The sequence below is a fragment of the Lepidochelys kempii genome, chromosome 18 (assembly GCF_965140285.1).
Source record: "Lepidochelys kempii isolate rLepKem1 chromosome 18, rLepKem1.hap1, whole genome shotgun sequence".
Taxonomy (NCBI): Eukaryota; Metazoa; Chordata; order Testudines; family Cheloniidae; genus Lepidochelys; species Lepidochelys kempii.
The window spans coordinates 9,968,887-9,985,797 of record NC_136397.1 but is presented as its reverse complement, the minus strand read 5'-3'; the positions used below and the strand labels follow the sequence as shown (position 1 = coordinate 9,985,797).

At 45.3% G+C, this 16,911-nt stretch overlaps 1 protein-coding gene across 2 annotated transcripts; it reads right to left on the bottom strand.

Annotated features, from left to right (window-relative positions):
* Positions 1–963: 963 nt before the first annotated feature.
* Positions 964–16,769, bottom strand: OTUD3 (OTU deubiquitinase 3). Of its 2 annotated transcripts, XM_073317061.2 has the most exons (8): positions 16,466–16,769; positions 14,465–14,613; positions 13,035–13,147; positions 8,860–8,982; positions 7,942–8,067; positions 7,092–7,188; positions 6,050–6,237; positions 964–4,979 (listed from the first exon to the last, which is right to left on the bottom strand). In XM_073317061.2, the coding sequence occupies exons 1-8, from the start codon at positions 16,690–16,692 to the stop codon at positions 4,803–4,805; spliced, it is 1,200 nt and encodes a 399-aa protein (XP_073173162.2). In that variant the 5' UTR covers positions 16,693–16,769; the 3' UTR covers positions 964–4,802. The 2 variants fall into 2 exon arrangements, with proteins under 2 accessions (XP_073173162.2, XP_073173163.2); XM_073317062.2 differs by lacking the exon at positions 8,860–8,982.
* Positions 16,770–16,911: the final 142 nt, after the last annotated feature.

The window sequence follows — 16,911 nt, the reverse complement described above, 5'->3', positions numbered from 1 at the left end:
AATTGGGGATGGGTCCTGCTTTGAGCAGGGGGTTGGACTAGATGACCTCCTGAGGTCCCTTCCAACCCTGATATTCTATGCCCAGATTTCAAGGTGACAATACTTTTAGCAGCTGGGACTCATCTACAGGGCATAAACCACTTCCCCATACACATCATCTTGGAAATTGGGGATAACTCAGGGTCCATCAATCTCACTACTGCTCAGAGGAGCTGGGTCTTGCCTGGTGCACTTCCCTGCTTCTTATGCACCTTCAAAATTATTAATATCAGGGAAGAGTCATTTTGAGCTTCAGCTAGCTGTCTTAAGGCAGGCCTGCCTACAATCACTTGTAATTGGTTAGTGGTGTCTTCACTGAATGAAGTAACGTAACTCATGGATTGGCTTGTAAACCATGATCGTTAGTGGTAGTCTTTGAGCAGGTCTGGTGCGGATGTAGGAAGATCTTGGATGTTTACCACAGATAATTTCCTGGATCTACAGTGTAAGAGTAACTTGGTTTAAGGTTAGCACCTAGAAATGCTTAGAATTTTCAAACCACCTAGATTTTAGTGGGTAGTTTAAGCCACAAAGGTGGTAACCCTAGAACTAAGTCACTATGGGAAAGTGTACACAATCAGTGCCCTGCTTTAGCTTTTCTGCTGAAGGGTTGTTAATTTGGCCCTCTTCACAGCACAATACCATTGTGTAAAGGGGTGGCAAAATGGAGCTAACCAGCTCTGAATAGAGTTGATGCTGCACAGTTCATGCTTGCCTCACATTGGGTGGGTCACTTAGCATGTCTGGGCCGCTGTTCCTCCTCTATAAAATGGAGATTCCATTGCCCTACCACACTGGGTGTTGAGGATAAATACATTGAACACTGAAACACTCCCACACTACAGTAATGGGGACCAGATAAGAACCAGATTGCTTGGGTGTGTTGGCTAGTACATTCTTACTCAACAAAACGAAGTAAGCCAGTTTTTAGTAATCTGAAAATGTTGCCTTTAATCTGTACGAGCAATATACAAAAATCCATTCTCCTAGTTCATGGCACGTCTTTGCAGCTTCTATTGCACCAAGTATTAAATTAAAAGAGACAGACATTTGGTTTGACAGGGCAGGAGCCCCACAGAGCACTCTGAAGTAGGAAGGGAGAGAAGAGAAGATCCCTACTCAGTTTCAACAGAATCCAAGGGAAATTAGGGACATCTGGAGCATTACTATGGATGCAAATGCTACAGGTCATGTGACTCTTCTAATAGTCAGGCACTGCAGATGAGGTAAGACCATTGGTAAGTCAACAGATGGATTGAATGCCCTCCAGGGAGGGTTAAGGTATCACCAGAAAGGAACTAGAATTAGTGCACAGTTAAAGATAGGGGAAGCCTCCCTGCCACTTACTCAGACCCAAGCCTGCTTTTGTTACCATGTGCAACCTCCAGCCAAGTGTTTACTTTCAATGCCATTTAACTGCTATGGGGGTATTTTCTCTTTACGTTTACTGGAGGAAGGTATTGGACTGGTAGCATTAAAGAACAATTGACCACATGCTCAACCGGCATAGTTTGGCAATAATTGCTTGTCTACACTTAGTGCTGTAGTGCATAATGAAGATAGGAGAGTTTCCCCATTGGCATAGGTACTCCACTTCCCCAAGAGGCAGTAGCTATGTTGATGGGAGAAGCCCATAGCATGGTCTACAGTGGGGGTTAGGTCAGTATAACTAGCAACAGTTATACAGACATAGGCTTGGTTTACATTACCAATTTAACTCCATTAAAGTCAGTGGAGTTATGCAAGTTTCCACCTGCTGAGCTAACCCTCTATTCAAATAGGTATATCACAAGGAGCAGCGGCAGTAAAAGCTTCTGACAACGTTTGCTAAACTTCTCTTGAAGGAGCACCTCTCAGACTTCAAAGGAATCAATATTCATTCAGTCTCAGGCCTCAAAGTGCCCATGATGATAGCATCTTTCTAGCAGGACTCAAACGTATTCATTTCACCTAAGCCACTAAACTACCATTGGTAAAGCTGTATCTGCATCCAGAGAGATCTAGAGTTTGAAGTCTCCATATACCACTGCCTATCCTGAGCTATTTAAGTCCCATTCTAGCATTAAGCCCAATGAGTTTTGTACTAAGTAGCCACCTTGATAAAACCAGAGGATTCTCAAGCTGCAGGCTTCTTGGGATGGAGAAAGTGTCTGCTACATGGGTGGGAACTGACCCTAATGTAAAATGGCAAGGGAAAAAATTGCTGAGCTCATCACCCCACTGCAAAGACACCCAATGCCATGTAGCACAGTTAGCTCCATACCAAAGAGCTCGACAATAAAAGCTGTAAGGGAATGAATTGGACTCATTCTCTGCTCATTTTCCTGATGATCTTCTCCCTGTAAAGGCTATTCACAGCCTGCCACTTAGAGGACAACTGCCAAATCTCGTTTAGCCAACAGGCACAAAAGGAAGTTCCTGGAGGAACAAAGTACAGGGAACTCCCTCTGTCAGAGATGTTCTAGATTTTAAAGGGAGGAGAATTTCCATCAGCCAGACCAGAGAGTCTGTACCACAGAGGGCAGGAGAGTTTGGGACCCTCAACTACTACAGGCTGGATTTCTTGGCACAGCTTGCTGGAGTGAAGTTGAGTGCTTTAACAAGACAATCAGCCCAGTGCAGCTTGTTTAATTCATTTACACTTACAAATGAAAGCATTTTCTATTGCATATTCCGTTTCAGGTACCATAGTTAAGTATCTGAATGTATGATCACTCTTCCCCTCCCACTAAAGATCTGATAGCACTGCATGAAAAAGCCAGCCCAGTGAATCTCTTCAAGAACAAGGTTGGAATTGCAGGGTCAATGATGGAGGAAGCTTCTGTGCTTATGGTAGAAGCTATATTTTCTTTCCGAACCACTTCCTCCCTACTCCTCATCCAGAATCGGATGGACAAACAATCCTCTAATCAGCTCTGACTCAAGAAAAAGCTACATGATTCACAAAGAATATCAAGAATCCAAATCCTAGTTATACAGCTGACGAACCAGCATTGTCACTTCAGCTCAGACATTTGTCTAGTCACTTACAGAAGCAGGCTCTCCTCCCTATATCAAAACATAGTGGGGCTAAGCAAGGAGGCAACCTCTTAGTGACCTGTAGATACAACCTTGCTAAAGCATTTTCCCCACTGCTGTAAATACCTTTTATTTGCTGCTGGTTAAGTGACATGCCCTTTGTCAGATTCACTTTTTAGCTCCCCCCCAACCTCACTAGCAATCAGAGCAGCAAAGTGCAAAGTTGCTAGGTGTTAGTAATCACTTCTGGAGTCTGTAGCCTAGTTGGAACAATGACTTCCAAAACTTGGACTGATCTGCCAGTAATGTACCTCCTGACCGGTTAGATGCAGCGTCACATCTCTCTAAGCAGAAGGGCTACTTTTCATTATATTTACTACCACCAAGTGGCTTTTTAAACTCTAAGGTCAGAGTTCACAGTTTTACTTTTCTACTGCAACCTTTAATATTGCTGGCATGCCAAATAGAGCACCATTTCTTCTAGTGCTTCAAATGTTACTAATATACAGTAAGAGGAAACCAAGAACCACTTAAGAGATTTGCCAATTAAGCTAAAAGGACATGTGTATCTTTCACGTCTATACATGTAGGATGATTAAGACATCTAGGATCACTTTTCAAACTCAAACATTCTGCTTAGACTTTATTCTGAGTAAGGGGCTTCCCCCCCCATCCTTCACTTTTTAAACTTAACTCTTGATGCAGGTCCAAACACTTAAGTGATGTCCAATGCTCCAACCCATCAAATTAAGAACTATGGAGTTTGGCCCTATTTTGGACTCTAGTGCTGAATGCTCAGGAGCAAGGTCGAGGATGGTCCAAACACCAGCACATCTTTGTTACTATACAATAGCAATCTTACACCTGCTTATGGTAAAAGATTATCTTCTTAAACCTCACCAGATTGGGTGAATCCACTCGGCAACGTAGGGAATACATTGGCATCCCCCTGCTATTATTGGAGCAGCATTGTCAGAAGGGGAACTCAGTTGCCAGCAGATCAGAGCATCTCCAGACTTAAGAGTTCACCCTCTCTGTGCAAAAAACACAAGCATAGACCCAACCATCCCCATCTCCCTGCATTTTCCCATCTCCTCTAATAGTTAGCAGCATTTAGCATCTGGCTTAGTGCAAAAAAAGCAAGAGCAGCTCTATCTGGACTATAACTTGCTATCAAGTTACAAGTGGAGAGGGAAAGATATCTAACATGTCTGGTATAGCATTTGGCTGATTTAGCTTTGAAAGGGATTTGGGAATTTTGTCCTAATCTATTTTAATTTAAATAGAGAAAGAAAAGTTCCTGAGTTGGGAGCAGTTAAAATGTTCCTGCACAGTAATTTAAAATAACAGCTCTTCCATGCTTGAGCTTTGTAAAATGTAGTCAGAGTTAACTTAAGTAATATTGTGAGATCTCCAAGCAAAATTCACACAAGGTGTGTTGGGTGATGGATCAAGGTTGAATAGACTCCGTTTCAGGAATAGTAAAAACAAGTGTCAGCATTTTCACTTTGCTTAACCTTGATTGCCCAGCTCTCACAAGCTTGGCTGATGCTCTTTAGTGTTACTGAAGAGTTGTTCTTCCCACAGCTGGAGAACCAAAGAGAACCCCACGGAAACATTGTTTAAAAATAGAAGGGTGTTGGGGAATCTGCTTTGAAGATGGTTTTGTCTGAAAGCTCAGTGCCCTTTCTATCAGTCTTATTTGCCATTCACATATTCCATCAAAGAACCCACAATACTATCAGTCATATGTTCAGAGCTGCAAGGGTCTTCACCAGGGTGACTTGCGTATCCGAGTCCGTCTCACTCCTGTTGTTGTCTGCATTGTTACTCCTGTTGGCCAGGACTTTCTGCCGGTGCCTTTCTTCCTGCCTCTTCTTCTTCTCTAGCCGCTGCTGCTCCTTCCTTTGTTTATTGGATACCTTAAAAGGGAAGAGTCCAACAATAAATACACTTTCAAACACCCATAGGTAGGGCCCTACCAAATTCATAGTCCATTTTGGTCAATTTCACAGACATAGGATTTTTAAAATCATAAATGTCATGATTTCAGCTATTTACATCTGAAATGTCACACTGTTGTAGTTGTAGGGGTCCTGACCCAAAAAGGAGTTGTGGGGGAGGTCACAAGGCTATTGTAGAGGGGGTTGTGGTATTACGACCCTGACTTCTGCGCTGCCGCCTGCAGAGCTGGGCCCTGAGCCAGCAGCCGCCGCTCTCCAGCCGCCCAGCTCTGCAGGCAGCAGTGCAGAAGTCAGGGTGGCAACATCAGACCAGGCCACCCTTACTCTGTGCTGCTGCTGGCAATGGCTCTGCCTTCAGAGCCGGGTTCCCGGCCAGCAGCCGCCGCTCTCTGGCTGCCCAGCTCCGAAGGCAGTGCAGAAGGGTGGCAATATTGCACCTCCCCTAAAATAACCTTGTGACACCCCCCACCTGCAACTCCCCTTTGGGTCAGGACCCCCGATTTGAGAAACACTGGTCTCCCCCATGCAATCTGCATAGTATAGGGTAAAAGCACACAAGATCGGATTTCATGGAGGGAGACCAGATTTCATGGTCCGTGATGCGTTTTTCATGGCTGTGAATTTGGTAGGATCCTACCCATACGCCCTACTCAAGACAGAGGAATATGCTGTTCTATAGCACAGGGAGGAAAACAGGATGGTATTAAAGCACAAGGCTACAAACCAGAGGCCTGAATGTACACACATAGGCACTCTCCCAGGACTTTAGCATCTTCTCATTTGAGAAACAAGAGGCCACATGTTAGTGTAACATTCTTGTTCCCCTTCGTCAGAAGAGCATGGCCTGACACAGATCAGATCCCAGCAGTACAGCTAGCAAGTTCAGGGAGTGCATTTCTTGCAGCGATACAGTAAGTTTGTATACATGGGCAAAATGTTTCCAGGATTAAACCTTAATCAAGTTCACCAGAATGTCACAGTTCCACTGAACCTGCAGCTGACCTGCTCCCAGCCCTCCAAATAGATACCTTTGGGAAATGTTTTTTGTTGGTTTGATTCTCTTCATCTGGACTAGCCTGTGTCTTGTTGTTTTTTGTTCCATCCTGATGCAACCCCTGATTTCCAAATATTCTGGTGCCACTTCCATTCTCCTTCCACAAGGCTGAGCTCTGTGACTTCTGACCTTTGGCCTGGGTCTCACATTCCTCTTCAGAATCTATCAAGGGAATAGATTTCACTCAGACACTATACAATCCATCTCTTGGTTACAGAATGTCACTGGGTTCCCAGTGGGCTTTCTGCAAGGCTTTAATTTAAGAAAGTGGCATATACTGCTTAAACCACTTAGCTAGTTATGGGGCTGCTCATGGTAACCAATTTATGGAGCCCACACTTTTTTTTTTTGGGAACCCTCAAATTTCACACCCGTTGCATGGTTCAAAAGAGGACCATATATATATACACACAAGAATGTACTTGATCCTTGTTGCCTTTTAGTAGCATGCTTTTATTAACTTTGTGGTGAAAATATCCTCAAATATACCTAAAAGTCTCAGGTGGAGGGACACCAGAGGCCTGAGTGCAATAGCAGGTTTAGAATAGATTAGAATCAATGCGATCAATTAGTAAACACTGAAAATCCATTTATCTGAGGGACTGAATAGCATCAGTAATCTGAAGTGGAGCCTTATGACTGTTATGTCATCAGCACAAACCCAGCGCAGGTTGGTTGGGACTAGCTGCTCAGTGTCCTGGATGAAATCAGTTGGTGGGCTCACTCAAGTTTCTAGCATAGTCACTGAAACCAGCTTCATAGATGGCCCCACCCTGGAAGCCTCAGCTGAGTCACCAAGCATTGATCAGAGTAGAAATTTAATCTTATCCCCTCACAGGTGATCCTTTCAAGCTGGGGCTGAGGCACCCTGGTGGGACATGCGAGGAGAAGCTTGCACTGCTACTGCCAGTGCTACGCATGTCATGTGGATAAGGAGAAAACCTTTGTCTCCAGTGCCCTCCTGCCAGCATTTCTCAGAAACACAAGAGTATTTAAAAAATCCTCCATTTACTTACAGATTCTTTTCACTTCATTCACTTGGAGAATGCCAAATATTGCAGAGTCAATATCATAGTTCTTCACTTCCAGAATCTGGACGATTAAATCAACATCCTAGCCGCAAATAGAGATATTAATATGTGGGATAGATTTGAACCCCTCAGACCTGTTAAACAATTATCTACATGTTCTAGCTAAAAGCAAATCTTGGTTGGGAAATTCTTATAAATTTACACCGTTCTAGTTTTCAGTAGGGCAGAGTAAGTGACAAATCTGATTTAAACTCAGCAGCCGAATCCAAAAACTCTGACTGCACAGTCAAGCAGACGAGTGCTGATGTGCTAAGGTATAGCCCGCATGATCTAAGCACTTCAGAGTACTGGAGAATCCCTGTTCTGTCTGTATGTACCCCAGCACTATGGAGCCCAATTCTTGGTCTGCCCCTAGGAGCTACTACAATACAGATAATAATCTACAGGGACAGTATGGCTACTAATTACAGCTATTTAACAACGATGGCCAAAGTGACTAGGGATTTTGGGTGCCCACTTTACAATACCTTAAAGGGCCTGAATTTCAGCGAATGGGTTCTCGGCACTCTCTGAAAATCTGGCACCTTCAAGGGGCCTCAAGCTGAACACCCAAAAAAAAAAAATCCGGTCATTCCTGAAATACTTCACCTGTAGCTAATATATGGGTAGCATGACGCGTGTCCCTTGAAAGTCCTGACCAGCGATTTGCAGCTCTGGTGCTGAAACTGCTCAGCAGCACCAGCCCATGACCCATTTGCAGGTCAACTTTGATGTAATAAGAGGCGCCCTCCATTGAGTGCATCACTCAGAAATGAAGATTAGACAAAATACTGACCGAACACCCAGTTGCATTACAGACTTTTTGTACAGCATCTTCCACTTCATCCTCTAACTCCTCTTCAGATTCAGCCTTCTGTGGCCTGATTTTCTCCCTCTTATTAGATTCATTTTTACACAGCATCTGCAATGACAAGGAAACCATGAAAAGTACCAGCACGGGTCAAATCAGGGTCCCCTAGCATATGAAGATACGGTCATTTCAAGACATGACAAAAGGAAATCTAGTGCTAACCATTGAACTTGGCTAGAGAATTAAATGCCTTTGCCTGGAATGTCCTTTATTAAAAACAAACACACACCCCACAAACTGGATAATTTTCCATTGTCATTTCCACTGTTGCCCGAGTCTTGCATTATACGGTGAAAAGCTTCTGATGCTGTAGGATTATGTATAGCAAGCAGACTTCAAGTACTTACCCTCACTTAGAAGGTGCATCTTGTAAAACTGAATGCACAGTGACTCCGGGACAACACACTCTAACCCTCCATAGTTAATGAGGGACAGAGATGGCTCTAGGGTAAGGCTGTTTCACCTTCATCTCCCCCCCCCCGGTTTTTTACATTGGAGGTGCACGCACATCACGTGTTTACATGATTCAAGGACATTTGGGCACTCTGCACTGATCAGAGCCAGGACTAGAATTCAGTAGCATCCTAGTCCTGTAAATGTAGAAACTTTCTCCAACAGCCTGCTAAGTGGACATCACCAGCTATAACAACTGGGGGACATTTTTTACACCCCAATGCTCAACGCCAACACCGTCAATGAGAGGGTGCCGCATGCACGCGCACACACCATCGAAGACCATCACTTCTGACACAGTCAATCAAATCGAGCAGGCAGATCCCGGAGACCCAGACTCTAGTTTGATGCCCACACCAGACCAGAGGAGATTGTTCTGTCATCACCGACCTCTGTTTGAAGATGTGTGGGGGCTTCAGAGTTGTCATTTATTCTCCGCACGCTATCGTAGTGCTCGCCATACCGATAGGCGATGTGCAGTTCCCTTGCGTTGCTTTTATCCGTGCCTCGAATCTGAGGAACATGGAGAGATTCCCAAAGAGGCCTTGAATTTGAATCAACTTTACATTCTGAAGAGCATTTGATTTTTTTTTTTTTCTTTTAATCAAGCAGTGCTCAAGACCAATACAAAACATTGACCTAGGAAACTACCTAGATAGCTAAGACCTTTAACTAAGGAACATTTAGGCAGTAGTCCAGATGTACTTAAAATAATATCTATAATATGCAAGCTCTAGTACTAGGAAGCCATATCAGCTGCTTGATTCTTACGACTTTAGAAATGCAGTGCTGGTCAATTTTTGCTCTTTACTACTACAGCAGGCCTAGAAATTAAAGAAAACGAAAGTTCTCATTTGTGCCAGCCAAAGCTTAGCAATATCTGTAGAAAAGACACCTAGCCTGGGAATTAGCTGCTTCTAGGGATGTAACAGCTGCTAGAATAACTCAAGCTCTAAATATAGGAAGGCACCCTGATATTTTAAGTTACTTAAACTTTTTTACATAAGAGGTTTAAGATCCCAACTCTGAAATGGAATGCAGAGAATTAAATCCATTTTCATAACCAAATATTTATAAGTCAGCTCCTCCTTTACTTACTTGCCAAATCAGATGACCAATACCCAAAGCAGCACAAAGAACGCTCGCTCCTCCATGTTTCTGAAAGCAACTAAGGGTATGTCTACACTACAAAAATGTCGATTTTAGAGAAGTCGATTTTTAGAAACAGATTATACAGTCAATTGCGTATGTCCACACTAAACGCATTAAGTCGGCGAAGTGCATCCTCACTACAGCGGCTGGCATCAACTTACAGAGCAGTGCACTGTGGGTAGCTATCCCACAGTTCTCGCAGTCTCCACCACCCATTGGAATTCTGGGTTAAGCTCCCAATGCCTGATGGGGCAAAAACATTATCGCGGGTAGTTTTGGGTACATGTCGTCAGGCCCCCCTCCCATCCTCCCTCTGTGAGGGCAATGGCAGACAATCGTTTCACGCCTTTTTTCCTGGGTTACCCATGCAGACGCCATACCACAGCAAGCATGGAGCCTGCTCAGCTCACTGTACGTCTCCTGGGTGCTGCTGGCAGACACGGTACTGCATTGCTACACAGCAGCAACTCCTTGCCTTCGCGACAGACAGTGTAGTAGGACCGACAACATTGCCAGGAGCACCCAGGAGACGTACAGACCTTGGTGAGGTCGAGCAGGGGCACCTGGACAGACATGGCTATCCTCCTCTTAGAGCACCGAATGGGAGCCAGATACTCCAGGTCATTCTCTTCTTTAAGTTTCATCTCATGGAGACTCAGTCCTGCCTGGAATATCATGTGAGCTGGAGGCTTCTGCCTCAGCCTGCTCTCCCAGCTGGTAGCACCGTGCGGTCACGCCTACCCCTTGCTCCCATGGCTCATGAAGCCTGGACAGTAGTAAGGAGCAGTTCAACTATAGGCTGAGCAAGTGCAGAATGGTGGTAGAATGTGCATTTGGACATTTAAAAGCTCACTGGCGCTGTTTGCTGAGTAGGTCAGACCTCAGCGCAACCAACATTTCCATTGTTATTGCTGCTTGCTGTGTGCTCCATAATATCTGTGAGAGTAAGGGGGAGACGTTTATGGCGGTTAAGGTGCTAATTTGTACTGGAAATAGACCTTGTTAGGGAGAGCACCTTAAACCAAAGGAGAATGGCAATGGCATCATTAGGCACAAAGCAAACCCTGTAACTCCATGTGTAATATGCATCTCAAAAAGCATTTTTTCCAAATAAATCAAGAGGGCTGATCCAAACCCCAACGGTGTCAATGGAAAGATGTCCAGTGACTTCACTAGGCTTTAGAGCAGACCAAAAATGATTGAGAAATAAGTAGAGTGGGACGCGTTGAATACTTTCTCTACCAGGATTTTCTCAGGTTGGTTGCTTTGTGCTTAAGATGTCTCTCTTACAAGTCAACCCCCATCTGTTCTATTGCTGAGACCAAGGGCTCAAGTGAAGCATATAAAATAAACTCCCCTAAAGACATCTCTCTGAGGCACAATGGCCGTTGTAGGGAGAGATCTACACAGCTGCCCCAATATACTTGTTCTGTGGTAGGGGACTTCCATCACTGGGGCTGTCAACTAGCACCTTTCATCAGCACTACATTCAGTCACACAAGACAAGGAATCTCATCATAACCCCTGTAGTGAGGGCACTGAAAATGGTCATTGAATGAGGGAACACTCAGGCAGTAATTGTTGAGGTGATACATGATGTACTGATAAGAGTGAGCATATCAACTTGCACAACCAGCTCAAAACAATAACCTGAGTAACCTCTCCATGAGCTCCTGCATAGTGGTTGCCTCTACATGCTCTGAGAAGCCAAGTACAATAGAACCTCAGAGTTACAAACATCTCGGGAACAGAGGTTGTTCCTAACTCTGAACAAAACATTATGGTTCTTTCAAAAGTTTACAACTGAATATTGACTTAACACAGCTTTAAGACTTTATTATGCAGAAGAACAATGCTGCTTTTTTTTTTTTTTTTTTTAAGTATTTTACATTTAACACAGCACTGTACCGTGTTTGTTTGTTTTATGTGGTCTCTCCTGCTGCATGACTGTGTACTTCCGGTTACAAATGAGGGGTATGGTTGACTGGTCAGCTCATAACTCTGAGGTTCTACCACAGCTGAGCATTATTCTTGCTGGATTCGTAACTAGCTAATTTAGCATAATAGTAGAATGCTTTTTCTTTAGTATATGTGGGTTAGCTACCTAACTGTCATCGAAACTCTCTAAATGCACCTTTCTACTTCTGAAATCCATCCAACAGTTTACTTTACAGCATGCTGGAGTGCATTTAAAATGCCAATTAGACCTTCCAATTTATAACTTCTCTGACTCTGCAGTAGACCTAATCTATGCATTTTGTTGTACTATTTGTAAAGGAGGGCTACTCCTTTACCTCCACCTCACTAAAGCACAGACATACAGATGAATGATCCAGGACTGAAGATCCACACTCACATGCTGCTCCTCTGAATACAGAGGGGGAAGGTTCAGTATGGATTCATTCACTATGAGAATCCATACAGATAGCTCATTCTTCTGTCATCTCAGACTTTGCCAACCTCCCAAGGGAACTGTTTAACAGATATGCTTGCTGTTGCATTACAGAGGATTGAGGCAAGCTAACAAAGAGCTCTCTCAAACATCTCAGTCCCTGCAGAGTCCACGTTCTTATGCTGGTGACATTTACCTGAATGTCATTCAAAATACCACTAGCAAACACACAGTACATGGTAGATCCTAACAATTCACTGATTTCAGTAAAACAGCAATGTAAAGCAGCAGTAGCTTTCAAAGCAGTTCAGTAGGACACAAATCTTAGGAAATACATAGAGAATTCACACAGGGGATCAACCCAACTGATTTCTGCACATCCCAGAAGTTCTACATCCATGTAGCTAAACCAATACTGCTTTGGCCAGTGCTAATTTGTCCTGCAGAGTTACTGCAAGAAGTTTATGGTTCTATCCACTCCATGTCACCCACAAAAACACTAACTCAGTCTGCACTTCTCCAAAACACCAACTAATGGAGCTTCACACACAACAGGCATCAAAGGGCCCTGCCACACCAACTCCTACATTAGGATGACAGCCTTACCACACTTATTTTCTAACTCCTAAAGCATGTCAGCACCAAGAACCTTCCCCAACCTTAACTCAATCTAATATCAAAACACATTCTACACATACGCCTAATCCTCAGGTGATGTAAGTCTCACTCAATGGAGATGTCAGTTTACACAAGACGATCTGGCCTGACATGCTTAAGTTTCAGATGTTCAATCGCTATTTATTAGCCAAAATTAGAGTGTCTTATCCCGCTCCTCCTTGCTTACATTTTGGGAGAAACTTTGCAGGAGGGAGGAGGGAAGCAAAGAGCCACTCAGCATCATTCCAAAACCCAGCCAAGAGTAATTTGAAAAAGAAACATCAGACATCAGCAAATTTAACACCATCTGTATTAGTCAGCATGAAGCCAGGCCAAGGTAAGAAAGTTCAGCGTTGATTCTTACCTGCCACAGAGGGGCATTGAGCTGATGAATAACCACATTCATTTGATTGTTCCTTGCAAATGCCACAATAGCATCATTGCCAGCAAATGTACCAGGCTTCGCCAAATTGGCAACTAAAAAAAAAAAAATTCAAAATGGATGCAGAAAAGGTTAGAGATTTTAATTTCACATCTACAGAAACACTGGTGGTGAAAGAGAACCACACCTCAGCAACAAGCCTGACAGACAAATGTGATTATTTATGTTGGAATTTGGCCATAACAAAGATCAGGAGGGTCTTTAATCACCATAGAAAATGCTTCTACCACAACAGTCTTCCCTAACACATGTGAGGTTGTCAGCTCAGCAGTAACTCAGAAAGAAGCATGCCATGTAACGAGTCACTAAAACAGTTTCCTGTATCACCTGTGTGTTAGGGCCTGTCTACACAACTCGCTGGATCAGCGGGCAGCGTTCGATCCAGCAGGGGTCGATTTAGACGTGGTAAATCAACCACTGTGCACTCTCCCATAGACTCCGGTACTCCACCAGAATGAGATGCACAAGTGCAGTCGACAGGAGAGCGTCAGCTGCGAAGACACCGTGGTACGTAGATCTAAGTACGTCGACTTCAGCTACGCTATTCACATAGCTGAGGTTGTGTATCTTAGATCGGCCCCAAGCAGTAGTGTAGGCAAGCCCTTACTTAAGGGTTTCTCCAGGCTCGTATAGCAAAGTCTAAATAAGGCTCTGTTTTTGCTCTTACGTAGAGTTAGCATTATATAATGTTATACAGCAAGGCTTCCACTTAATCTGAAGTCCTACTAAAACCAAGCAGTTTAGGGTGAGATTTTCAAAGGAACCCAAAGAGTTGGGCACTCACTCACTGAAATTCAATGGGAGTTGGGTACCTAACTCACTTACAGTGGGTCTACATTGCAGCTGCATGGTGAAATTCCCAACTCGGGTAGACATAGGTGTGCTAGCTCTGATCAAGCAAGCACCTTAAAAATAGCAGTGTGGCGATGAAAGCACAAGCAGCGGCTTGGGCTAGCTGCCTGAGTACAACCCAGTCCAAGATCCTAGGTACATATGTGGGCAGCTAACCTAAGCCACCACCCAGGCCACTGCAGCCACACATACATCTACCCAACCTGGGAATTATACCTCAGTGCTACAGTGTAGATATACCCTTAGGCTTCTTTGCCTCTCCAAACTGCTCCCGTATTTGTCCACATACCAAGACCAATTAGCAGCTCGCCTTCCTGGCTAGCCTCCCACCCTCCCCTAAAGCCTTGTTGGTGGAAAACTCTTGTGTCTACAAATTGCATCTGAAGAATGAATAGCTACTCTAAGGTAGCTTTGGGTTGGGAAAATGGAAGGGCGAGAGGTTTAGCTAAGGGATTAATTACACAATAACTCCTTCTGCCAGGATCCTACAGTTTCCATACCATGTCTCTCAAAGGGAACATCATCCTCCACAAAAGGTTCAAAATCTTCCCTCTGCTTTATCATGTAATCCACTGTTTCCTGGCGGTATTTGAGGTGGTTTCTGGAGTGCCCCTCAAGCTGGTCACCAAGGGCCCGGAACAAACAGTTGCTGTAGAAAGACAACACTTCAGAATAGTCTGTTTGCCATGTATTTAACATTGGTGAAAGGTATCTGATTAATGCTGAAATCTGTGATTTACATATAGGAACAGTGCAGTCATGGCAGCAGGAAAGTAAGCTTCCCTGCACGTCATGCCTGTAGTGAGATGAGCACAACCTCCATGTTCACTCAGCATCTCTACTGAAACTGTAAGTGTTTACCTACTAGCAGCAAGAGTGTTCTGCTTTTACTGAATTAGTCACCTATCCGCTAAGAACAAGATAGAAAACCACTGACTCATGGGCCAACAACTGTCCTTGAAATCAGGGGGATTTGGGCACCTAATTCCTTTAAATCGCTTCAAAAATCCCAGCCAAGACAAAGGATGGGATGCTACAAAGAGCAAGTTATTGAATAGCGACACTTTCCACACAGTCAACTATTCTGTTATCCCTTAATGCAGTAGTCACCCCCTACCCGAAGGGTTAACTATAGGTATATTTTAAAGAATTGGGATGTTCTCTAACATGATAATCTCTTCAAGGGGTTGAGTCATTCAACCTGCCCTCCTCAATCAAGTATATATAGTGACATTGTGTCTTTAGCATATATATGTATAAGTTACAAAAACTGGATTATTTATCAGGTGAGAGAGCATTCAACTGCTATTCAAAATACAGGTAACAAGACTGATGGGAACATATCAGAGATTAAAAAGTTAATGACACACCTAACAGGCACAGGCCAATGTAAAATATGAGGGTCAGTCCACCATTGAGAGCCTAATGTCCAGCTGCTGGAACAGAAAATGGGACTGAGATTCCCAACACTGTGATGTCCTGGGACCCTGGTTCAGGGGCCTCCATCTTCCAGATCTGCCTTTAGCCAATAAAAATAATTTGATAAATTTGATAGGCTGCCCTCCCCAGACAAAGGACTCCTGTAGACACTAGAAGGAACGCACGCTCTCCCAACCTCTACCCCTGTGCTTCTGATTTTTGAGGTGTCTCCACACTTGTACCTCTGCCTCAGCTTGGATTCTGGGGGGTCTCTCCCCTTTCGATCAACTCCATTCCTTGCCTCTGCTGCAGCTCAAAGCTTTCTAAAAAAAAACTCAAAAAACTGGCAAGAATCTTATCAGTTTCACAGTTGCAATACTGTCCTCTCCTCTTGTCATCAAGTGGATAGACTACTACCTCTAGTTCTACAAGGCAACCTACACGCACCCTCACTTAGTCCTCAGCCCCTATATGTGCTGCATTAACACTTCCTACAAAGCTGCAGAATTGAAGCAAGTCCAAGTAATTTTCAGTATTGTTTTTGGAGAGTACAGGAACCACTAGGTTCATGTTAAAACAAGGCAGCGTCCTTGTGGCACCTTAGAGACTAACACATTTATTTGGGCATAAGCTGTCGTGGGCTAAAACCAACTTAATCAGATGCAAACTTATGCCCAAATAAATCTGTTAGTCCCTAAGGTGCCACACGGTCTCCTCGTTGTTTTTGCTGATACGGACTAACAGGGCGACCCCTCTGAAACCTAGGTCCGTGCTGAGGCACATGGGCGGCGCGAGTGCTGTGAACCTGGATCAGGGAAGCCAGCGCGTGTGGTGCAGAGGAGCTGGAGGGTGGGGTCAGGCTGCCAGGGGTGGGTGAGGGGGCTGGTACCTGGGTCAAGGGCCGTGTGCCCAGGACAGCAGGAGCCGGCGGCCTGGGCTGCACCCCAGGGCAGCGTGCCCAGCGCAGGCGGGCACAGCTGGGTGCCCGGGCAGGGGGCGTGGCGCAGCGGAGGGCACGGGGGGGGGGCGTAGTGCGCGAGGGGGCCCGGCAGGGGGGCGTGGCCTCGCCTCCGCGCGCTCACCCGTCGCCCGGCACCTCGCGCAGCTTGAGGCCCAGCGCCTGCAGCTGGTTGCCGAAGCTAACGAACTCCTGGGCCGCGCCGCCGCCGCCGCCGCCCTCCGGGGGGGCCCGGTTCCTGCGCTCCTTGGCCAGCGCCCGGCGGGCCGCCCGCTCGTCCCGCTTCCGCTCCGTCTCCGCCTTCTTGCCCCCGCCGCCGGGCCGCGCCTTGGCCGCCTGCCTGCGGGACATGACCCGGCTGCTGCCCCAAGCCCCCAACGCTACACCGGCTGCTGTGCGGCCTGCGCCGGAACCCCGCCTCCCTGGCCGGCTTCGTCCCGCCTCTGTCACGTGACGGCCTTTCTACCGCTAGGACCATAGAGCGTGCCCAAGACGGGCCAGAGCGGCTCCTACTCAACCGTGGTCAATGGGGTCCGCCATCTTCAGGAGGCTGACCCGGGAGAGAGGACA